Genomic DNA, 20,456 nt, shown 5'->3' on the forward strand with positions numbered 1-20,456 from the left:
TACATCTACCTTTCTTTCAAGTTGTCCCCATAATGTGTTCTATCTTTAAAGAAAGGATTAAGAAAAAGAATAAGCTGCCTGATTAGTTAGAAATATACAGTAGTATATTTTATAAGCTCAAGTTATTCATGTCCAGTTATTTACAAGTCAATACCCATTATCCACTACGTTCACCTACAAGTTTGTGTAATCAAAGTAAACTTCTGTCATGCTGCCCTTACTGCAGACTTCTTAAAGTAGATTTAAATAGTAGATACAGCCCAGAGAATGAACTGCATTGATGGAAGGTTGTTCTTGTTAAGACTTTTTTGTTGTTGTTGGCTTTGTTCAGATGCACAAAGAAATCAGGACAAGGAAGTTATAACACAGCAAACAGCAAAACCCAAATGGCCCACTGATAGTTTCATCAATCCAGACACTCAGAAAGAAAGATAAAAAAATCTATTTTAGATTTTATTCATTCCAATAAACCTACATCAAATATACATATTTAATCAAGATTAGAAAAATAAATATTTCAGAACACTAAATGTCACAGCTACAATAATGTCCACCACTCCTCAGAGCAGAATGGAGATGCAGAGTAATGAGTATTATTGCTGCTGGACATAATGAAATTAAATACATAAAACTGCATTTCATATACAATTATTCCCAGCTGTAAGGATTGTAGAACAGTTTATACTGGGGCTCAATGACGCAGCGAAAACCTCCAAAAACAGAAAGATTGCTCTAATGCCGAGGAGACGTTTCCATGCAACAAGTTAGTACAGTGAATACTGAATGAAGAAGAGTACAACACAGACTACAAAGTGTTATAGTGAAGATAGAATCCTATTTATCCCTTTTTAAATAACCACTCTTCTCAATTTGAGGTAAGTTTTAATATTTGCATATTAGAAGTTGCCTGTTATCTACTCAAAATCTGAAGTGGAAAATTGCTCCAATTTTCAGCCAAATTATTAAGACTGATCAGGAGATGTTTGCCTCCAAAAAAGAAAAGTCTACCGCATGTGCATAGCAACTTCAATGAAGGTCACTTGGATTGCAAACAAGCCTTTTCTACCTGATGCTAAGCAGAAAAACAAACTGACCCAATTATGTGAAGCCAAATAGCTAATTGTTAGCATGAAGCTTTGTGTAGCTTCAGTTCTCAATATTCCTGCACTTCAGTTATCACATTAGTCGATAATATGAATCTTTCAAAAGGTAAAAACCTCTCTGAAAGCACTTCCAAAAAAAACCAGTCACTTTTGAAATATATAAGAGATATAAATATTGATATAAACTAGTGGCTGCATAGCATTAGGATTGGTTTGTGCACTGGTGGGAGTGTTTTCATACCCCTTAGGCCAAGATCTAATCGTCTAGGCTCATTGGTGATTAATATTAATTAAAAATAGCATCGGCCACATCCTGATGGGACTGTGTATTCATGTGGCCTTGGAGCTTACCGGTTTTGGATTATGTACACGCCACAAGCAGCATTGGGTTATGCAGCACAAGTCACAAGTAGCAGCCACAGATATAGTGTTTGTACTAGGCACAATAATATGGCTGATAAAATGCAGCCTCAAAAGTTTTCTCCTGGCACTGAGGGAGGGACAACTATACAGTACATGTTCAGGATATCTGTGGACACAGTTTCACAGCAAAGAAAAGGGGAGAAATCCAACCATAAAGTGGAATCCTGCGTGTTTATGTGTGGATATATAATCTTTGTCCTCTTCAGTGTGGACTATGTGAGACACTGGAACAATACTGTCACAAATCACAGCTGGGTGGCTGCTTTGGGATTTGGTTTAATGGAGGTTTTCAAAAGTCAGCCACGGGTCCTTCCCTTCAGTCCTTCAAACTTTACAAACGCTGAATCCATGTCAGTCAGTATCTCCTCCTTCCATGTTTCCCGCCATCAGTCATGCAGGTTTTAGGCCGCAGAGCTAAAGTGAGTGAGAACAGACAAGAGCTGACACATTTTACAACAAATGAATGTATCCACCTATAAGTGCTCCAATTGTTCCTCTGAATCACCTGGGTCTGCTGTCTGCTTCTTCTTATTGTGATAAACTATCTGATTCTCATTGGTCATCTTCACATCCTGATCCTCCACATAATTACTGCAACGCAACACAAGAAAAGGAAGACAACAGCAGATGCCATTTATATAAAAACTGTCGTGCCAGTGAGAGGGCAATAAAACACAAAATGAAGGGTATACAAAGCTCAAAGTCAGGGAGAGGAGGGATTTGGGGATCACAAGTCAAGCGTGTGGTAAGGAGGATGTGGGATGGCTGTGGGACATTTGAGGGCACTGGAGGAATCTTCAGTACAGGAATTGACCACAGGGAGGCACCAGCACTGGGTTTTCACTACTTTTTTTTACTCACTGTTGATGCCGTCTGCTGCCACGGGGGCTGAAGTGGAGAAGAGTACAATTCTTTTCAAAACTACTGAGTTACCCGGGTAGTGAGGTTAATCTAGCCCACTTTGTCAGTCAATCTGATTGTCTGTAACATAACAGGGATCTCAAAATTTAGTTCAGTGAGTTTGTGTCAAATATCATTTACATTATAGATCAGGGGTCATTTCAGTCCATGGGCCACATGTTTGACACCCCTGTCAGGCAAACCCTAATGAAGCAGCATTTAGTCATGTGAGCAAGCAGTCATTCATGAATTCATTTTAAAAAGTCTGAGTACCTGATGACAGTGTTCCTCTCTCTGTGGGTAATGTAGACATCATCTGTGAACAGGATTGTGTGGTAGGGCACCGCTGGGTCACAAGTAGGCAGGATGCCTCGTGCCACTTGATTTACGCAGTCCAAAATGCCGTTATACACCAGGAGGTCATCCACCAGCAACTACACTCGGAGAAATATGCAGCTTGAGATTCACTAGTAAAGAAACACCAGTGACTGCCAAACCCACAGCAAACAGGTTTACCCCAAATTCTTTCACTCCTCTCTGAGGCGTCTTTGAGTAGTTCCACAGCTTGATCATGGACACAGTCATCGGCTGATCAAAGATGACATACACACGGTTCACCTGCATGGAAACAAAGCATGCACTCGTGTCAGCTGCAAACAGTCGGTTAACCATGTTCTCTCTCTTTCTCTCTCTCTCTCACACACACACACACACACACACACAGACACACACAGACACACACAGACACACAGTCCCTCACCAGTCCAGGAAGCACCGGGGCTAACCACATGTGTCTTCCATCATGGGTGCAGTTGACTCCATCTATTAGTTTATCTGGAGTCCTCACATCACCACTCACATTGTCCAGCACATTCACGCTGTCTGGAAAAGCTGCAATGTCTAGTGGACATAATGTTGAGGTCTTTACCACCAAGTTTCATAAATAAACTTGTGTGTTATCGGGGTAGGGTGTAATTCTCATACTCCTACATAGCCCTTAAGAGGAAAAGATTAATACCTTGTGACTTAAAACCTATCAATCTAAGATGACAGATTTATAGTTGTGATCAGAGGTTTATATACACTCATGGGCATGAATGTCATGGTAATTTGGGGATTTTAAGGATTTCTTTTTCCAGGGTGGAAAGATTGTACAGCATGCATCTTTATTGTCTTAAAGAAAGCAAGAATAAGGTGTTCAAGTTTGAATTTATTTTGGATTTTCTCACCCCCAAATTACCATGACATTCATGGCCGTGATAAGTATATATAAACTTCTGACCACAACTGTACACCACACATTCTTAAGCGAGCACCTATCTGACCACATTCACAGTAAAACATCTCATATTCCAACTAGTGACAAAGAGTTTGGGTCTGTGAGCTCAGACGCATGTCTGGATCATGAGGAAGGATACTGTTGTCACTGAGGCTGATCTTCTCATGGTTCTGATTGTAAAACTCAAGGCCATTCAGACCGATGTAGTATGGGTCTCCCCAGGTTGTTAACAGCTGCAGCTGAAAGATGACTGACAGGTGAATGTCAAGAAAAATACTTTAAGCATTTCAGGTCACACGTCCATGACACTCCATTAACTTGTGATTCTACTGAGTTTCTGACTAGCTGCTAAGAAAAAGTGAAAAGATGAAAGCAGTTTACCGCTTTATTGGACTCCATCGCAATTCAACACAACAGACTCCTCTTCATTAAGTCCATCATGTTCAGTTTTTGTTTAGATTTCAAAATGTGTACGGTGCCATGAAAAAGTATCTGCCCCCTTCCTGATTTCTTAGTTTTGCATATTTGTCAGATTTACCACCAACTTTTACTGATAACCTCAAAACACATTACTGTAGTTCAGACTGTCATATAAAAAGGTTCTTCTGAGACTCCTCTGCACCATTAACCTTTATTAGACTGACCAGTTATAAAGATATATTCATCTTGTTGCAGTTTTGAAACAGTCAAAACTATTTAGATGGAATGGGTTAAATATTTGTTTTTTTTAGGCCTGGTCTTAATCTGATCCTCCTAAATTCCAGGTGGTTCCTTTGGCCGGTCAGGCCAGACACTAGTCAGAGGCATGGCCTGTGACTTTAACCACTTAATTGCGTAACCAGCCACCTCAGAAAAACAGTCACGTTAACAAAAAAAAAAAAAAATGTTTTTGCTGCGCTAGCCCAGCCTTAACTCTAGCTGTGTTCATATTACTCCACAAAGTTAATGGTTACAGGAAGAATGAAGAAGAGGTGATAGAGTTGAGTCCTGGCTAGTTCCTAGACTGAGTGTGAAAGGAGGGCACATTGTAATGTTTGTGAGAACACTGGATGAATACATGAGTCTGACATAATACCTAAATTATATATAATTTATCACTACAGCAAACTACATGGTGATTTCGCTCTTTTGTAGAGTTTCGCTGGTAGTTTCTGTTATGTGGAAGGGTTTTTGTGCAATATCACAACACACTGAAATGACAGGACACATTTCTGTTTCTCCTCCAGCCCAGCATTTCCTCTCTCAGAACTCTTGACGAGCATGTGCATGCCAGTGCTGTTGCCAAAGCAACCAACGCAGATAACTTAACGTGGTCTGAACTCAATCGGATCCATACATTTGAAAATATCCACAGAATATTTTTGAACCAACAGGGCAGACAGGAGCACTGTATGCATGAGTGTGCGCCAAACCAGTGTAGAAAAAGGATACACCCACAAGGCATGATGGGAGCTTCATAGTCCATGCTTGGCTGCTCTTGTTTCTTAGAGCTTCCTCTGAATTAAAAATAAAGTTATAAATAACCAAAGGCAGTTCTGATGAAAAGAGCAGTTTATTCAAATCCATGCTCTGGTCCTTACCTGTGGTAGTCTTCATTGCTCTTGTTATCAGTTGGAGTCTGGAGGAAGTCGACAAAGAGGATCTCCTGGGCAAAATCAAAGTGACAATTGCCCGGTCCTTTCCTGATCAGTAGGCCCTCCGTTGGGGAGATGGCAACATCATCCATGAACAAATGAATCAGTTTCACCTGAACCAAACATGAACACATTCTTATGTTTTATAAAGGTGCATATAGTCTCATGCAAATAACATTTGTGGTTAAAAGTAAAAACTTATCTTAATATATCTTATTATAATATGGCCTCATTAGTATGCAAATTGCACTTGTCTAAAAATCATCAACTGATCTCTGGCGCCACACCTTTAGTTCATAAAATTTGTTAATGCATGAATTACAATGTAAAGTAGTATATATTTTAACTGTTTGAAGTAAACTTTATTCTGCATCATAACAAATGTGTGTTGAGCCTGGCAGAAAAGTCTCTCACCCCTCTGTAAGAGTCTTCGGGAGATTTGTTGTAGTTCCAGAAACGGAGACCAGCGATGGTCTGGGCCTTAGTGAAGGTAATGGTCAAGATGTGGGGCTCTCCATAGGAGAAAGGAATCAGCCACATGTGCAGGTCATCAGTGGTAACGTTGTGGCCATCAATAAGTCTGAACAATGACAGATACAGTGTATAGTGTCTGCTAACATAATGTTGATGCGATCTCAGTATGCACTTGAATTGTGATATTAAAAAGGGCACACTACATTTAGTGCAGGACATACTTATCAAGTGTGCGCAGATCATGTGCATACTCAGGTAGGTCGTTGAGGTCCCTGGGTGAAGCAGCCATCATACTGAGATCTAAAGGTACAGCCTCTCCATCCTTCCCCACAATCTCCAGTCCTGTCAGGCCCATGTAATGGGAGTCACCCCAAGTCAGCATCATTTCCAGTCTAAGGCCTGGGATTAAGATAAACAGTTAGCATGGTATCCATAAGTATCCAAAACACAAAGGATATGACTGGTGTACTCACACTTTCCTGTGTACATCCCAGGAATATGATCTAAACTCTCCTCAGATTGGCTCATAGTGAGGTTGAGTTGAAGTTTCAGCTGAAACAAAACACAATGTATTTAAAGCATGACTGTATAACACTGTTCTGTTGATGGTGTTTAGTTTCTAATCTGCCCTTTGTCTCAGTTATGTCCTTGTTTCTGTGCCCACTCGGGGCCACACAATGAAAAGCTGTCAACATCACAGCTTAGATTAATGTGTTTCTGAATCTGAGTGAGGTACTTACAGTGAGGTCCTCCTCTCTGAAACCAGCCTGTGTAAAAGGTCTTTCTTCTCCTTCTCCATCAGCAGTGCGTGGTCTCTGCAGCTCTTCCTCATACACCATGCTCTCAGGACTTTCACCTTCACTGAGGAAGGTTTCATCGTAACGAGACATAGCCTCTAGTATCTCATCATCAGTGGTAAACAGGATAGTGTCCCCAAACTGATCCAGTCCTGAAGGTATAAATAAAGGAAGTGTTGGTCAAAAGCAATGTACCATGGAGTGTAAATATTTGTGAAGCTATTCTGCTCAGATACCTCCGGAAAGGGTTCCAGAAGCCTTGGCAATCTCTCCTCTGAAAATGCACCTTCCGTCCAGCAGCATTTCTACTTCTTTCACACCACGGAATGAGTGGATGCGCGACTTGTTGTAGTTCCACACGCGGATCATGGACACTTTGTACGGAGCACCAAAGTCCATGAAAATGGTGTGGCTGCAACCAGGGGTAAACGGAGCTAGCCAAAGATGCATGTCATCCTGAGTGCGATTAATGCCATCGATCAAGTTAGTGACCACGCGTGGATCCTTGCCATACGCTGGGAGAATGTTGATGTCTGGAGGGTCAGCACGGATATGAACAGGTCGGAGAGGCTCTCCACTAGAGCTGAACACCTCCAGGCCGTTGAGACCCACATAGTGACGATCCCCCCAGGTGGACAGGATATTGATTACCAGTCTTTGGCCTTGAGGTAACACTGGGATCTCAAACTCATCTTCTCGCTCCATGGATGGATCATCATCAGGGCCTTCACACAGTGCCCCCTGAGTGGTTAAGGAGGAAAGTGGACTGTGGGGTGATGTAGAAGAGATGGCTGGGACTGGGGGGGGACCACGGCCCTGGCGCTGAAGGAACTCGTCAAATATGTCACCTTCAAACCCCATGTTGGAGATCCGTCCACGCTGACACTGGTTGAACTTAGTGAGTGAATCCCAGGACTCCATGAGGGTGTCATCCTGCTGGCTGTGCAGCTGAGCCCGAGAGTTACTCTGCCTCCTGCTAGTGTTCACTAAAGACATGGGCTCCTCTGGGGAATACACAAACATTACACAATGAATTACTAACAAACCAAAGTGAAAGAGATATTCCTGCAAGGACTGTAAGATATTGTCAGATTCATTGTAAGACATCAAATATAAGAAAAATATATAAGTTTGTGTATTACACTAAATATCTAAAGATTACATAAATGAACCCAATGCAAATAAATCAGTGAGATTAAAGAACAGTAATATAAAGAAGCAGTCAGCTTTAACTGGATATCATTTTTACTAGAATGCCGCTTGAGGCTGAAGCTGAGCCTATCCCAGCTAACAGACAGCAGTTGAAAGTACCTTGGACAGGTCGACAGTTCATCACAGGGTTAACACTCCAACTCTGTCCTTCAAATTTCAATGAGTACATCTTTGATGTTACATTTAAAAGATTACAGAAGGACAAATGTTTGTCAAATTAATCAATGGCGAAAAGAACGACAATGACTGGATGACACAAAGGCCAGACAGCAGTCAGTAAGGTGAGAGTAGAAACTCTAGTTAGCTAAACTACACTGCTAAAATAAAAAAAAAAAAGAAAAGGAAAGGAAAGGAACACTTTTAAAATCAGAGTATAGCATCAATTCAATTGAACTTCTGGAAAATTGATCTGGTCAATTAAGTAGCAGAGGGGGTTGTTAATCAGTTTCAGCTGCTTTGGTGCTAATGAAATTGACAACAGCTGCACTAGAGGAGCAACAATGAGACAACCCCCAAAACAGGAATGGTTTTACAGGTGGAGGCCACTGACACCCCCCCCCCCCCCCCCCCTCATCTTTTTGGACTGTTTATTCACTAGTTTTGCATTTAGTTAGGGTCAGTATCACCACTCATAGCATGAGGCAATACCTGGACCCTACAGAGGTTGCATAGGTGGCCCCACTCCTCCAGGACGGCATATCAATACGTGCCAGAAGGTCTGCTGTGTCTCCCAGCAGTCTCAAGAGCATGGACATTCCAGTGGACAGGCTGTTAACACTAGGGGAGCTGGACAGGGACAGAACCCATCAGCAGGGCTGGTGTCTGTTCCTTTGTGCAAGGAGGAACAGGATGAGGACTGCCAGAACCCTAAAAAATGAGCTCTAGCAGGCCACTGGTGTGAATGTCTCTGACCAAACAATCAGAAAGACTTCATGAGGGTGGTCTGAGGGCCCAGTGTTCTCTAGTTGGCCTTTACCATAAAATACCAGAATTGCTATTGGTGTTGCTCTGTGCTTTTCACAGATGAAAGCAGGGTCAACCTGATTACACGTAACAGATGTGAAAGGGCCTGGAGAAGCTGTGGAGAACATTACGCTGGATGTAGTATCATTCAGCATGACCGAGTTGGTGGTGGGTCATTGATGGTCCTGGGAACGCACAGACCTTTACAGGCTAAGCAACAGCACCTTGACTGCTATTAGTTATCAGGATGAAATCCTTGTACTGATTATCAGACCCTACACTGGTGCAGTGGGTCCTGGGTTCCTCCTGGTGCACTACAATGCCTGGCCTCATGTGGCGAGAGTATGCAGGCAGTTCCTGGAGGATGAAGGACTTGACTGGCCCCCACACTTGCCTGACCTAAATCCAACAGACCAACTCTGGGACACTATGTTTCAGTCCATCTGACACCACCAGGTTGCACCTCACACTGTCCAGGAGCTCAGTGATGCCCTGGTCCAGATCTGGGAGGAGATCCCTCAGGACACCATCCATCATCTCATTAGGAGCATGCCCCAGCATTGTCAGGCACCCAGCAAGTATGTGGAGGCATTAAAAACTACTGAGTACCATTTTGAGTTGCTGCGATAAGATTTCAGCAAAATGGACTAGCATGCTGCATCACTTTTCACTTTGATATTCAGGTTGTCTTTGAATTCAGGTCCCTGTAGGTTAATAACTTTCAGTGTGACATCCTTTGATTCCTAACACATTACCCAGTCCATATCAGTAGATAACAGTATGTTTTTTTTCCTCCCATTGAACTCTGATATGTTTTCAAAGCCTTCCTTAAATTTTTTTTGAGCAGTGTACATATCAGTGTTATTCTCCAAATCTCACTGCCTATACATCTTTGAATTTTTAACCAGCAGATAAACTTTCCTATAAAAAGAACTGATAAGCTAATGAAGACAATAACTCACTGAAAGGTAATATTGCTAGAATTTAGTGTGTTTCCTTGTTTGAATTACAAGGCTTATAAGATAGAGGTGCACTAGTCTGTTAGTACCTTGACTGGATATTTTTTAAGTTAAGACTTAATGCAACATTTAATGGAAAGGTGGCGCAACCATATACAGGTGTTTCTCTCTGTTTCTGTATAACAACACTGACAATGCTTACCGGTGTTTGTAAGTGCTGTAGCTCTTAGTTGTTCCTCTGTCTGCCTGGCATTGACTGCAGAGTTTCTGAACGAGCTCCTCCGTCCACTGATGGGCCTGTCTGGCTTTTGCTCTCCGACCTCCTCCAGCAGGTCGCAGCTCAGGTCCAAAGAGTCAGCCTTCCACTGAACCCCATTTGTTGTCCTTTCCACCCCTCTGCACACACGGCCTGGGTTACATGGCAATTCCGGGAGCATGGAAGCGGATGAAGCCAGTGGTTGTTTGGTCTCTGCAGAATGCTGAGGTACCAGCCACAGCGGCCTCTCCCTGCTTGTCTCACAGCCCTCCGGAGGGCCTCTGTTCAGAGGTTGCAGCCACTGCGGGGCAACCCGTGAAGAGGATGGCTGCGTGGTGACTGTCTGCTCCATGGGTACTGACTGTTCCACCTGCTGCCTGAGAGAGTGGGGCTCAGCTGAGGCAGACAGGTCAAAAGAGTTCCTTTGTGTGGAGGAGCGACGAGTAGAGGATGTAACACCCACAGAAGGAATGATAGGTGGTAGCGGTGTATGTGATTTCTCCTGCATGTCTACCACAGTCTGGCCTACTGTGTTGGACAGCACATTTGAACTTTGGTACCTCTGGCAGCCGCTACCCTCTCCACCTTTCCTGTCCTCATAGCAATGGGGACTGGCCCCCCGAAGACTGTGTCCTGAAGACACAGGGCTGGAAAACACCGAGTCAGAGACTTGGCAATCCTGAAGATTAATTGTGGTGCTGTAGTCAAAGATTTGGTTGCCACAGCCCTTCTCCAGCTCACCTTCAAACACCAATGTGCTGTTAAGGTACAGCTTTATATGTCGTGCACCTATGTCGAGCTCCTGGAAAAGATAGAGCACATCAATTTATAAGCATCTTATAGGGATGTTTAACAGTTTTAAAAAGCACTAATATACGACCCAAAATGAGGAAATATTTATGATTTTTACATTGGACCTCTTCACAGAATTATCACAAAAATTCAAGTGAAGCTACAAACCAAAAGGTGGGAAAATATTTAGTTTTTGAAGTCTCTGTATCCCTCGTCAAATTTCATAGAGATACACTATTGACTAACATGCTCTAGCTAGCAGCTAATAAGTGCAGTTGAGACCTTTTTTGATCCTCTAGGCAGTAAACCACTATAAACCTAGAGAAGTCTAGAAAATACTCCATACTGCTTACCTTACAGGTTCAAGCTCTTATGCACAATCCAGTACAAATATTGTTAAATGGTTGTAGTAAGCTAGGAAAAGCTTGGGTCTTTGTGCCCCATTATTAACAGCCGAGACGCTGACAGGCAGAAGCCCATGTTACACTAATCCTCTGAGGCTAATCTCTCACTGTTCCACATTTGGACAGACTGAGTGGCAGCTCAGGCAGCCACTCCTTAAAGAGCAACGCACCTCTGACGTAACCAAACCAACACAACATCATGCATGAGCTATCAGCTTGCTATGGAAATCAAAAAGTCTGTAACTGATTGTGTTGAACTGATGGAAAATGTATTGAAAACACATACGCTGAGGCTTCTGTTGTAGTTCCAGATTTTAATACAAGATATTCCAAAGTCTGGAGAGCGCTCTGCGTTCCTGATGATGAAGTACAGTTGAATGGGTGGGTGGAATGGACACGTCCACATGTGACGGTCTTTGGTGGTCTGCCAAACCAAGAGAAGAGAAATAAAATAATCTGTAATTTGACACTTAATTTGACTTAAAAACACCTGCTATACACATTTAAGGTTGTTCAGTTGAAAAATTGTTAATTTAATAGCTGATTTAATTTACGGCAGCAGAAACCCACCTTCACTTTTCCATTGACAAGCGCCCCCAGATTCCCAGGGTAGTCGACATTCCTGATGTCTAAGTCAAGAGGCGACACATACAACTTCTTGCTTCTGAGGCAGAAGAACTGCAACTCAGTCAGCCCAACCTGCAAAGCGCTCCCCCAGTTTGACAGTATCTCCATGGTAACATACAATGCAGGTGTGTACTCTGCCGAGGACTGCCTTCTCTGCAACACCAATACAAAACATTCATAAGCATGCCACCCAGCAGTATCAGGATTATTCACTCTGATCTGGAATAAGATCTCTCACCGGCTGCTTGCTGTAGTCCATTTTGACACTCTGGGGGATGCTGTAACTAGGTCCATCTTCGAGTTTCTCCAAGGCTTTGAGCAATTTCTGTTGTTGCCTGAATAAAAGGATGATATTCGTAGATTGCCCGTTCCGTTTACTGCTGTGTTTTTTTATCCCTGATCTTCACGCCAATGCTGAGCACTGTGGTAACTAAATCTATACATAATTTCAAGGTCATTGATTATACGCTTACAATACATAACCAATCGGTGTTTTAACACCAAAGCACTTACAGAAATATAACAGGCAATAGCAAGATGCAGCAGGAAGTAAGATTAATGTATTAGTGAGGTACGTTGAGCCTATAGTCAGACTTTTTAGGGTCAGGTGGCTTTTAAAAAAAAAAGAAAAAAAAAAAAAAAAAGAAGCCCTGAACAGATCACCATAGCAACTTGTGCTGAACACATAATCTAGTCTTGCAGAGGTCAAGTTCAATTTCCACCTATAAAATTGGCTGTAAATGCAACATTTTCACTTATTCTTTTCCTGATTATGTGCTCTAATAGCTATACAGATTTTCTGCACACACTCAGCCTGTTGAGGCGTATGTTTGTAACACCAACAAACAAAGCTGTTAAGTTGTAGCACACTTGGTCCTACACTGCTGGTACTGCAGCCACAGATTAAGGAGTATATTAGTTTCTTTTGTTTATTACAAAGAATATTAAATTAAGAAAATTTGTTTCACTTCAATTTTGCCAAAAATTAAACTGATTTCAATGCCTCTGATTATTTAACAGAGCCTGACTTAAATCTATGTCAAGTATCATGTTTAAATGGATCGTGAAGTTTAAGAGTTATAATGTGCAGCTGTCCTGTTGGAAATGGAGGGCAATACTGAAAGCAGACCAAGTGGTAAAACAGATAGAATTGGATTGTATTTGTGCACCATGTGCACACAAAAGGAGGCGTGCACGCACGATTGCTTAACAGAATTGAGAAATAATACATTATACACCGACAATAAATGACAGTGCAATAAACAGCTGGCTTTTCAGTGAGTTCTTCACCATGTGACTCCACATCCACCGTCTTAAAACTGCACCTGGCGACAGCAGTCCTTGTTCTGCTCTGCAGCCTCGGTGAGCTTTGAGTGGTAGCCCATGAACTAGTTTCCCACCTGCAGCAGATTCAGGTTAGTGTTTCCCCAGAACAAAGCAAGCACTACTGTCACCAGCTGCAGTCACAGACGTTAGAGTCTTAACACGTCTGACCACGAGAAGAGAGATTCTCTAGGGAGATAGCTGAAAGGCCTCGAGGACAACAGCAGCCTGATCAGCCTCTCAGTAGCGAAACAGGACACAGGCAGCTAGCTGATTAGCAGTGACTTAACTAGAAATAAGACAGAGGGAATTGTACATTATTATCCCATATCATGCTCCCAGACAGGTGCATGTTTTTTAACACCATTTCTCTGGTAATGTCTCTGACAGAAGTAGAAGTAAGCCTGGGATAACAAAGAAAGTTGATAATCACCATGATAATATGCATTCTCTGTGACTGGGGTTATAGGTTCTGTTGAACCAGCTAATGCAAAGAAAACCAAACTTGCTTCATAGTATGCCACTCAGTTATGCTAGTGTCACTTTCTGTCACCATACCTGGGGCCCATGAGTGTGATTCTCTGCATGGCCAGAGTCACATTGTTCTCATCCTTGTCGTGAGTGTCGTGGCACACTAAACCATTCATCACCTGATGTCCCCTGGCCTAGAGGAAAAGGAAACCCAATGAAAGCAGTAGACAAATCCATATAAAAGGGACAAGGTTCACGTGTAAGTGAAATCCAGGAAAATATAACTGTACTAAAATCAGAAGTATGCAAAGTATACAGTTACAGATGACAGAGAGCTAAGATAAAAGGATGTAAGAAGCGTAGTGTGGCTCAGACAGACCATGTGTCGACTGAAGAGCTCTGCACTCTGGACAGGGTTGTTTTCTTTCTGTATGGCCTGGCGAACCTTAATCATAACCTCCTCTGAGTCTCGCTCCTCAACAGAAGCCTTTCTGGTTGCTGAAAGGGGCCTCTCCACCTGACTCCTCTGCCCTTAAGCAGGAAGCACACATATTTTTCAAGCAACAATCATGAAACTATGGAATATTTGCAGACACATTTTTATTCCAAAATAGGACACAAGCTTGTAAAACACAACTTACTCTGACCTTCCCAGCTCTCTTTTGAAGGTGGCCTATCTAATGTCTTACTCTTCACCAGCACAGGTTTGGTGGGTATAAAACTCTCAACACTTTCTTTCCTTTTTACAGATAGAGAACGCTCGATCTTACGACCTGAAAATAAATTAAAGGAAATTGTTTTAGATCAGGAATAGATGCTTCTTATCATCTGCTGACTGCAAGCTGACAAGTATCCTTATGTCAGTGCTGATGAAGCAGAAAAGCAGGGGATGTAACCATTCTTGACTCACCCTAAATCAATAACAAATTTCCATATGAGCCTACCTTTAGGCGACGGTCCGAAGTCCAGCACAATGAGGTTTGCTGAGTCAAAATGGCTTTGGGAGCTGCTGGGCCGAGAGCTGTTGCAGGACGACTTGGAGGAGGGGAGAGGCAGCCCCAGTTCATCCAGACTCTCAGTGCTCTCATCCCTCTCAATCTGCTCCTCGACCCACTCTTCATCTGACTCCTCCCCAGCTGAGCCACGGCTGCTCCGTCGCATGCTAACCTCCAGGCTCCGACGCAAAACCTATTTTGCAAAGGTCAGCATTTATACATCCATCCATGCACACAGGCATCACTCTGTGCACTCACAGGCACAAACAGTTTAACCATCCTCACGATCTGAGTAACTACTATTGAAAAAAGTGCCATAAATTGACACCAAGGGATATGAACCAAATTAAGGTAACTACCTCTAATTCATCTTTGACAAGAAGACATTAAAAAAAAGTGCACATATTTTTTTTCATCTGCTCACCTTCACTTCCTCAAGGTTGAGAAGCACCTTCTCGCTATGCTCCTGGTTTGGCTGGCCTCCTTGGCTCTCAGGCCTGGAGTTGAAAGAGTGTGACACCTTGAAGGTGTTCCTCGGGCAGCAGGGACTACGAGGGGAGCGCGGACTTGAGCTCTGTATGAAAAATGATGATTGGATAAAGGGAAAATAGCAGAGATAGAGAGATGCTAAGTAGTACAGACAGCTGCATCTGGCAGATAGTCCCTCCCCTAAAAATAAAACACCCACACATACAGGCTTAGTAGGCATTGTTATGTCTTCACTCTACCTCCATGTCTACACTTTCATAGGGCTCAAAATCATCAGAGTAGCGTTTTGTTGGGGAGATCTGCAAACATGGTCCATCCTCTGTTCGAATTTTAACAGAATCCTGCATATATTAGAAAAGAGGAAATATCAAATGTGCGTACTTAAATAGGAAAACATCCATTTTTACTGCAAAGTAAAAGTTAAAACAGATCAGATTAGGAAATCAAATGGCTGCACCTGCACCCATTCTTTCCTCTGGACTTTTCCTGGGGCGGTGTGGCTCCGCTTCCTGTTGGTCTGCTCCAGTTTACTACTATCTTCAGTTAGCTGGTGGGCGCTTCTACAGACATCTGCCGATGAGTCACAGCACAGAAAGGAACATGAGCAGCGTGCAGCAGACTACTGCCTCAGAGGAGAAGGAACACACAGTCACATACGCAGATGGTCCACAGCACAGAGAGGAAGACGAAAAAAAACTGCCTGCCAGCTACAACTGTCACGATCATTTATTCACTGGGATTGGGCACGGGATCCTGCCATACAAACTACAAGCTGAGAAGTGGTGGCTGTTAGCTAATTTTACATATGGTTTATGGGTGACAGAAGAAACAAAAAAAAAAGTATGATATTGTACCTTAAATATGACTGAACACTTAAGAACAATACCTGTCCCTGGATGACAGAGGGAAAAAAAAACAAAAAAACACTAAAGTCTTATACACGAATATCTAGTTTTGACTGTAGGTTTAAAATCAGTCTTAACAGCAGACGCATACCTGCTGCACGTGGAGTCCCCCAAGGTGATTGTGAGGAGACAGGCTTGTGGTTATAGCCCTTGAGCTGCTTCCTACTGGCTTCGGCATTGGCTCCGTTAAGATAAATTGAAAAACCTTGCTCAAGCCGTTCCAACTCGATCTCCCTGGGGTCTTTGACTTTAAGGCGCTTTATGACCCTGAGGAGTAAAAAGCAAAAACAAAACACAGCTAATTACTACCTTTTGAAAACACAGCAAACTATAACATGTTTGACATGGCTAATAAATGATTTCAGATCTCACACATTTATTAAGTTATGTTACATTTTCCACTTCCACCTTTTAAAAAAAATACACTATATGTATTGTTTCTCAAGGGAGGGAAGCAAACCAATCAGTGCTCCAATTAGACACCACTGAAAGTCATACAGGAGTTGTGCATTTCCCCTGTGAAATCCAATCTGTCTCTTCCCCAGCAGCCTGTGCTCACACTTCACCTGTTTTTGTGCTGGAGGGCGATTAAATATTCATCCAGAGTGTCATCTACAGCAGAGGCAAGCTTCTCTCCTTGGCACGTCTTACTCTCCTTCAAGAACACACGCATCAGTGAACACACACACACACACACACACAATAAAAAGTCAGAAAGGCCTACATTAGCTGTATGTGGGCAACACATTTTCATAATACATGTCATTCTTGCACAGGTATCCACAGTCACAAAAATCGACTTTATTCGGAGCATCACCACAATTATGCAAGCAACTTGCTCCTCCACTGAGTGTGTAACTAAAGCTTCAGTGCAGGATATGCAATGTGTCATGACACAAGGTTTATAATTGGATTTAAAAACATTTAGTCAGTGTCTGGCCTAAGGTTAAATGGGTGATGTAAAAATGACTTAAGAAAAAAGGTCCTTACCAATCAAACCTAATAAAACACGATCATTTGTAAAGCAGCTCTGCAAACATTAACATTGTTGAAGCCTAGTGCAGCCATTTGTGAGCAGTATCATTTTCAAATCAACTCCACCCTTTTTCTCAACATAATTTTAGAGTATCTACAATATCTACTGCTAAAGAGCTCCAAAGTCTGAATGTTTATATGAAGCCACACAATTATGATACTGCCCAAAAAAAGCCCATGCTGAGGGCTCATGCTGAAATTATTGACTCAGCATGGGCCAAGACCCCAGTACTTGCATGTCTTGCCAAATTCAGACACTTCTTCACAATGCAGCTCTACTACACTCCCTTCGAAAAGTATTGGATCAGTGAGGCCAATGCCTTAATTTTGCTGTAGAGTGAAAACATTTGGGTTTGACATTCAAATAAAAAAAAAAAAAAAAAAAAGAAGAAAGAAATCTCAATAACAGACAAAAGATGAACATCTCAGCTTTTATTTCCTGGTATTTACATCTGGATCTGATAGCACCAAAGATAGCACCTTTTGTCTGAACACATCCATGAAGAGGACTTAATATTGAGTTGCAAATCCTTTGCTTGCAATAAATGCATCAAGCCTGTGACCCACTGACATCACTAAACTTTTACATTCTACATTTGTGATGCTTTTCCAGGCTTTCACTGTAGCCCCTCTCAATTTTTTATTTTTTTTGTGGTGTATAGGTGTACTCCCTTCAGTCTCCTCTTCAGCAGGTAAAATCCTCATCAGGGTTTAAGTCTGGAGATTGACTCAGCCAGTCAAAATGTCTTCCACTTCCTGCCCCCAGTGAGCTCCTTTGTAGTTTTGGCAGTGCGTTTTGGGCCATTATCTCGCTGCATGATGAAGGATCTCCCAATCAGTTTGGTTGCATCTTTCTTTAAATTGACAAAATATTTCTCTAGACTCCTGAGTTCATTGTACTGCTGCCATCATGCATATCAACATCAATGAATATTAATGAGCTCGTCCCAGAAGAAGCCATGCAAGCCCAAGCTGTGACATTAGCTCCACTGTGATTCACAGATGAGTTTGTATGTTTGGGATCATGTGCAGATCCTTTCTCCAAACTCTAGCCTTTTCATCACCTTGGTAAAGATTAATCTTTGTCTCATCAGTCCATAAAACTTTGTCCCAGAATCTCTGAGGCTTGTCTCTGTACGTCTTGGCAAATTCTAGCCTGACCTTCTTATTCTTCTTGCTAATTAGTGGTTTGTATCTTTCGGTGAAGCCTCTGTACTTTTGTTCATGAAGTCTTCTGCAAACAGATTGTGACACCTTCACTCCTGCAATCTGCAGGTTGTTGCTGATGTCATTAACAGTTGTTTTAGGGTCTTTCTTTACAGTACTTACGTTTCTGTTATCAACTGCTGATGTTTTCCTTAGTCTCCCTGTTTAACATGTTACTTAGCACACCAGTGATGACTTTCTTCTACAGGACATTGTTGTACTGGTTATGGCTAATGTTTGTGCAATGCCTCTGATTGATTTTCCATCTTCTTGAGTTTTTTCCACCCATAGACGACTCTGGTTTCATGGTGGTTACTCCTATACTATAAAACGCACGGTCAAAACCCAAATCTGAAACTGAGCGCACGTTCAGTGCCATTTATTCTTTGAATAATCAGTGTAACAGGACACGCCTGGGCAACAAAACACACTTATCAATCACATGTTCCAATACCCCCCCCCAAAATGGGTGGCTTCAGACAAAAGGAGGCATCGTCTGAATTGTGTATCAGATCCAAATGTAAATACCTGGAAATGAACAATTTGTGTCACTTTAAACCAAAAACCCTAAAGTAAGGAACTACCACAGGCTTCTACAACCGTGACATCGGGCATTTTATTCTCACAGTTTTATACTGAACTGAGATGAAATGGTCCTTATTAAAAGACCAGATGTCTGCCTGCTTTAAGCTTAATAATGCTGCCTGTGGTGAAATTAAGCAGATTAAACAAAAAGTGGGTCTTGGAGAGCAAACTGGTTGACTGCATAACACAATCGCCTAAAGCTCATGCCATTTAATTTTATATATATATATATGTATGTGTGTGTGTGTGTGTGTGTACAGAGAAACAACATGCAAATGAACAAAGAAATCACAAAGCCCTTACTCAGTTTCTACAAGTCAACTAGCCTACAGCATCTGTCAAGGTCAGGAGCAGAAGGGAGGCAAAGAAATGTGAAGGAAGGATAGAAAATAGTTGTTAGTGACAGAGTATTGAGACAAAAAAATGGCATGCCTTTATTTTAACTGAGTTTAATGCCGTGGGAAAATGCAGAGTGTTCACTGTAAGAGTATCATGTAAATTAAAATGGCAGATAATATGAACTTAAAGCTATCGTTACCTCGTTATCCATGGTGTGGGTGCAGATGATGATGCTGCTGCTCACATGACCCTATCCCATAGTTTTGAAGAGGGACGAACACTCCTCAAATGTATCCCTGAAATCTGTGCTGTTTGTTCACCACTGCAGCGGGACACAGATGATAACCCCGAGGTTAGCCGCGACATGAAACCCAAATACATTCAGAACAGCTCGTTGAAAATGTCGCCACACCCGCTGGGCGGACCAAATACCCAATACTCACGGTTTTGTTAACGTTTTCATCTTATTTTAACCAGGGTTTGGACAAAACTCGCTGTAAAACAGCTCAGCATTTTGTGCACTGAGTTGGCATGTGCGGTAGCGCTGCCGTTCTAATTTCTGTAACAGCTAACGAGCTAGCCTTTGCTGACTATGTCAGCGTTAGAGAAAAGATAACGCATTTTGCAATTTCCAACGCCGCTGCGGCTGTGTCGCATAAATTATCTAGTAGGTTAAGCGGCAAAAGCAACGTTAGCAAGCAGCCCACAGCTCAAAGAAGCGCTGACATTCATAACAAAACTAAAATAGGCTAGCGAGTTAGCCTCTAACTACTTTACATTACATGACAAAATAACGCCGTGTATTGCTTTCATAATAGCGAAAACTCTCCAGGTCTGATATATACAAGAAAAATACTTACAGTCCACGTAAAAGGGTAATCTGTTAGCCACTACCTTCGAAATTTTGAGCTTTTTCTGTTTTCTCATGTGCCCAGCGTTGTGTTGGTTGGTAACCAGGATAGCTGTCCACCAATGGCGAGAGCCGCAGCAGAGAGAGACACGCCCCTCGCCGGTGCGCTCTCTGCCTCCTGCATCGACAAGCCTCCACCTGCCAAACCCCACTCCACCTGACAGGAAGGGCGTTAAAGCAATTAATACAGCACAGCTCTACATTGAATAAGATCACTGAAGTGAAATGACACAAATTTCGGAGGTCAAAAATTCAACACTGTTTTTATTTATTATAAATCAATACATTTTATATATAAAAAAAGGACAAGGATGGGGAGGGGGTCTGAAATAAAACCATTGTAGATGTAAACCAGACAAATCAGGTTATGGTCAC

The 20,456-nt window shown here is 42.3% G+C and overlaps 1 protein-coding gene across 4 annotated transcripts; it reads right to left on the reverse strand.

The window, feature by feature from the left end:
- Positions 1 to 440: 440 nt before the first annotated feature.
- On the reverse strand, positions 441 to 20,154 carry katnip (katanin interacting protein). Of its 4 annotated transcripts, none has more exons than XM_030754753.1 (29): positions 20,032 to 20,154; positions 19,371 to 19,493; positions 16,573 to 16,661; positions 16,098 to 16,273; positions 15,559 to 15,671; positions 15,341 to 15,442; positions 15,037 to 15,186; positions 14,562 to 14,805; positions 14,265 to 14,390; positions 13,997 to 14,148; positions 13,705 to 13,811; positions 12,062 to 12,158; positions 11,767 to 11,976; positions 11,483 to 11,620; positions 9,947 to 10,802; positions 6,847 to 7,614; positions 6,554 to 6,762; positions 6,287 to 6,365; positions 6,035 to 6,212; positions 5,754 to 5,919; positions 5,286 to 5,452; positions 5,137 to 5,201; positions 3,845 to 3,955; positions 3,187 to 3,326; positions 2,943 to 3,044; positions 2,700 to 2,860; positions 2,388 to 2,414; positions 2,032 to 2,117; positions 441 to 1,940 (listed from the first exon to the last, which is right to left on the reverse strand). In XM_030754753.1, exons 2-29 carry the CDS (start codon positions 19,380 to 19,382, stop codon positions 1,882 to 1,884), a joined length of 4,890 nt encoding a protein of 1,629 aa, XP_030610613.1. In that variant the 5' UTR covers positions 19,383 to 19,493; positions 20,032 to 20,154; the 3' UTR covers positions 441 to 1,881. The 4 variants fall into 4 exon arrangements, with proteins under 4 accessions (XP_030610613.1, XP_030610612.1, XP_030610614.1 ...); XM_030754752.1 differs by having other exon boundaries at positions 14,259 to 14,390; XM_030754754.1 differs by lacking the exon at positions 2,388 to 2,414 and having other exon boundaries at positions 14,259 to 14,390.
- Between the last annotated feature and the right edge of the window lie 302 nt (positions 20,155 to 20,456).

This window comes from Archocentrus centrarchus, chromosome 19 (genome assembly GCF_007364275.1).
Source record: "Archocentrus centrarchus isolate MPI-CPG fArcCen1 chromosome 19, fArcCen1, whole genome shotgun sequence".
NCBI classification, from domain to species: Eukaryota; Metazoa; Chordata; class Actinopteri; order Cichliformes; family Cichlidae; genus Archocentrus; species Archocentrus centrarchus.

Coding starts and splice junctions, on each gene's coding strand:
- katnip (XM_030754751.1), bottom strand. CDS start 16,679: ATGCGTGTGTTCTTGAAGGAGAGTAAGACGTGCCAAGGAGAGAAGCTT. Junction 6,213..6,286: donor TGGGATGTACACAGGAAAGT/GTGAGTACACCA, acceptor TCTTAATCCCAG/GCCTTAGACTGGAAATGATG. Junction 5,202..5,285: donor AGCAATGAAGACTACCACAG/GTAAGGACCAGA, acceptor TTTTTAATTCAG/AGGAAGCTCTAAGAAACAAG.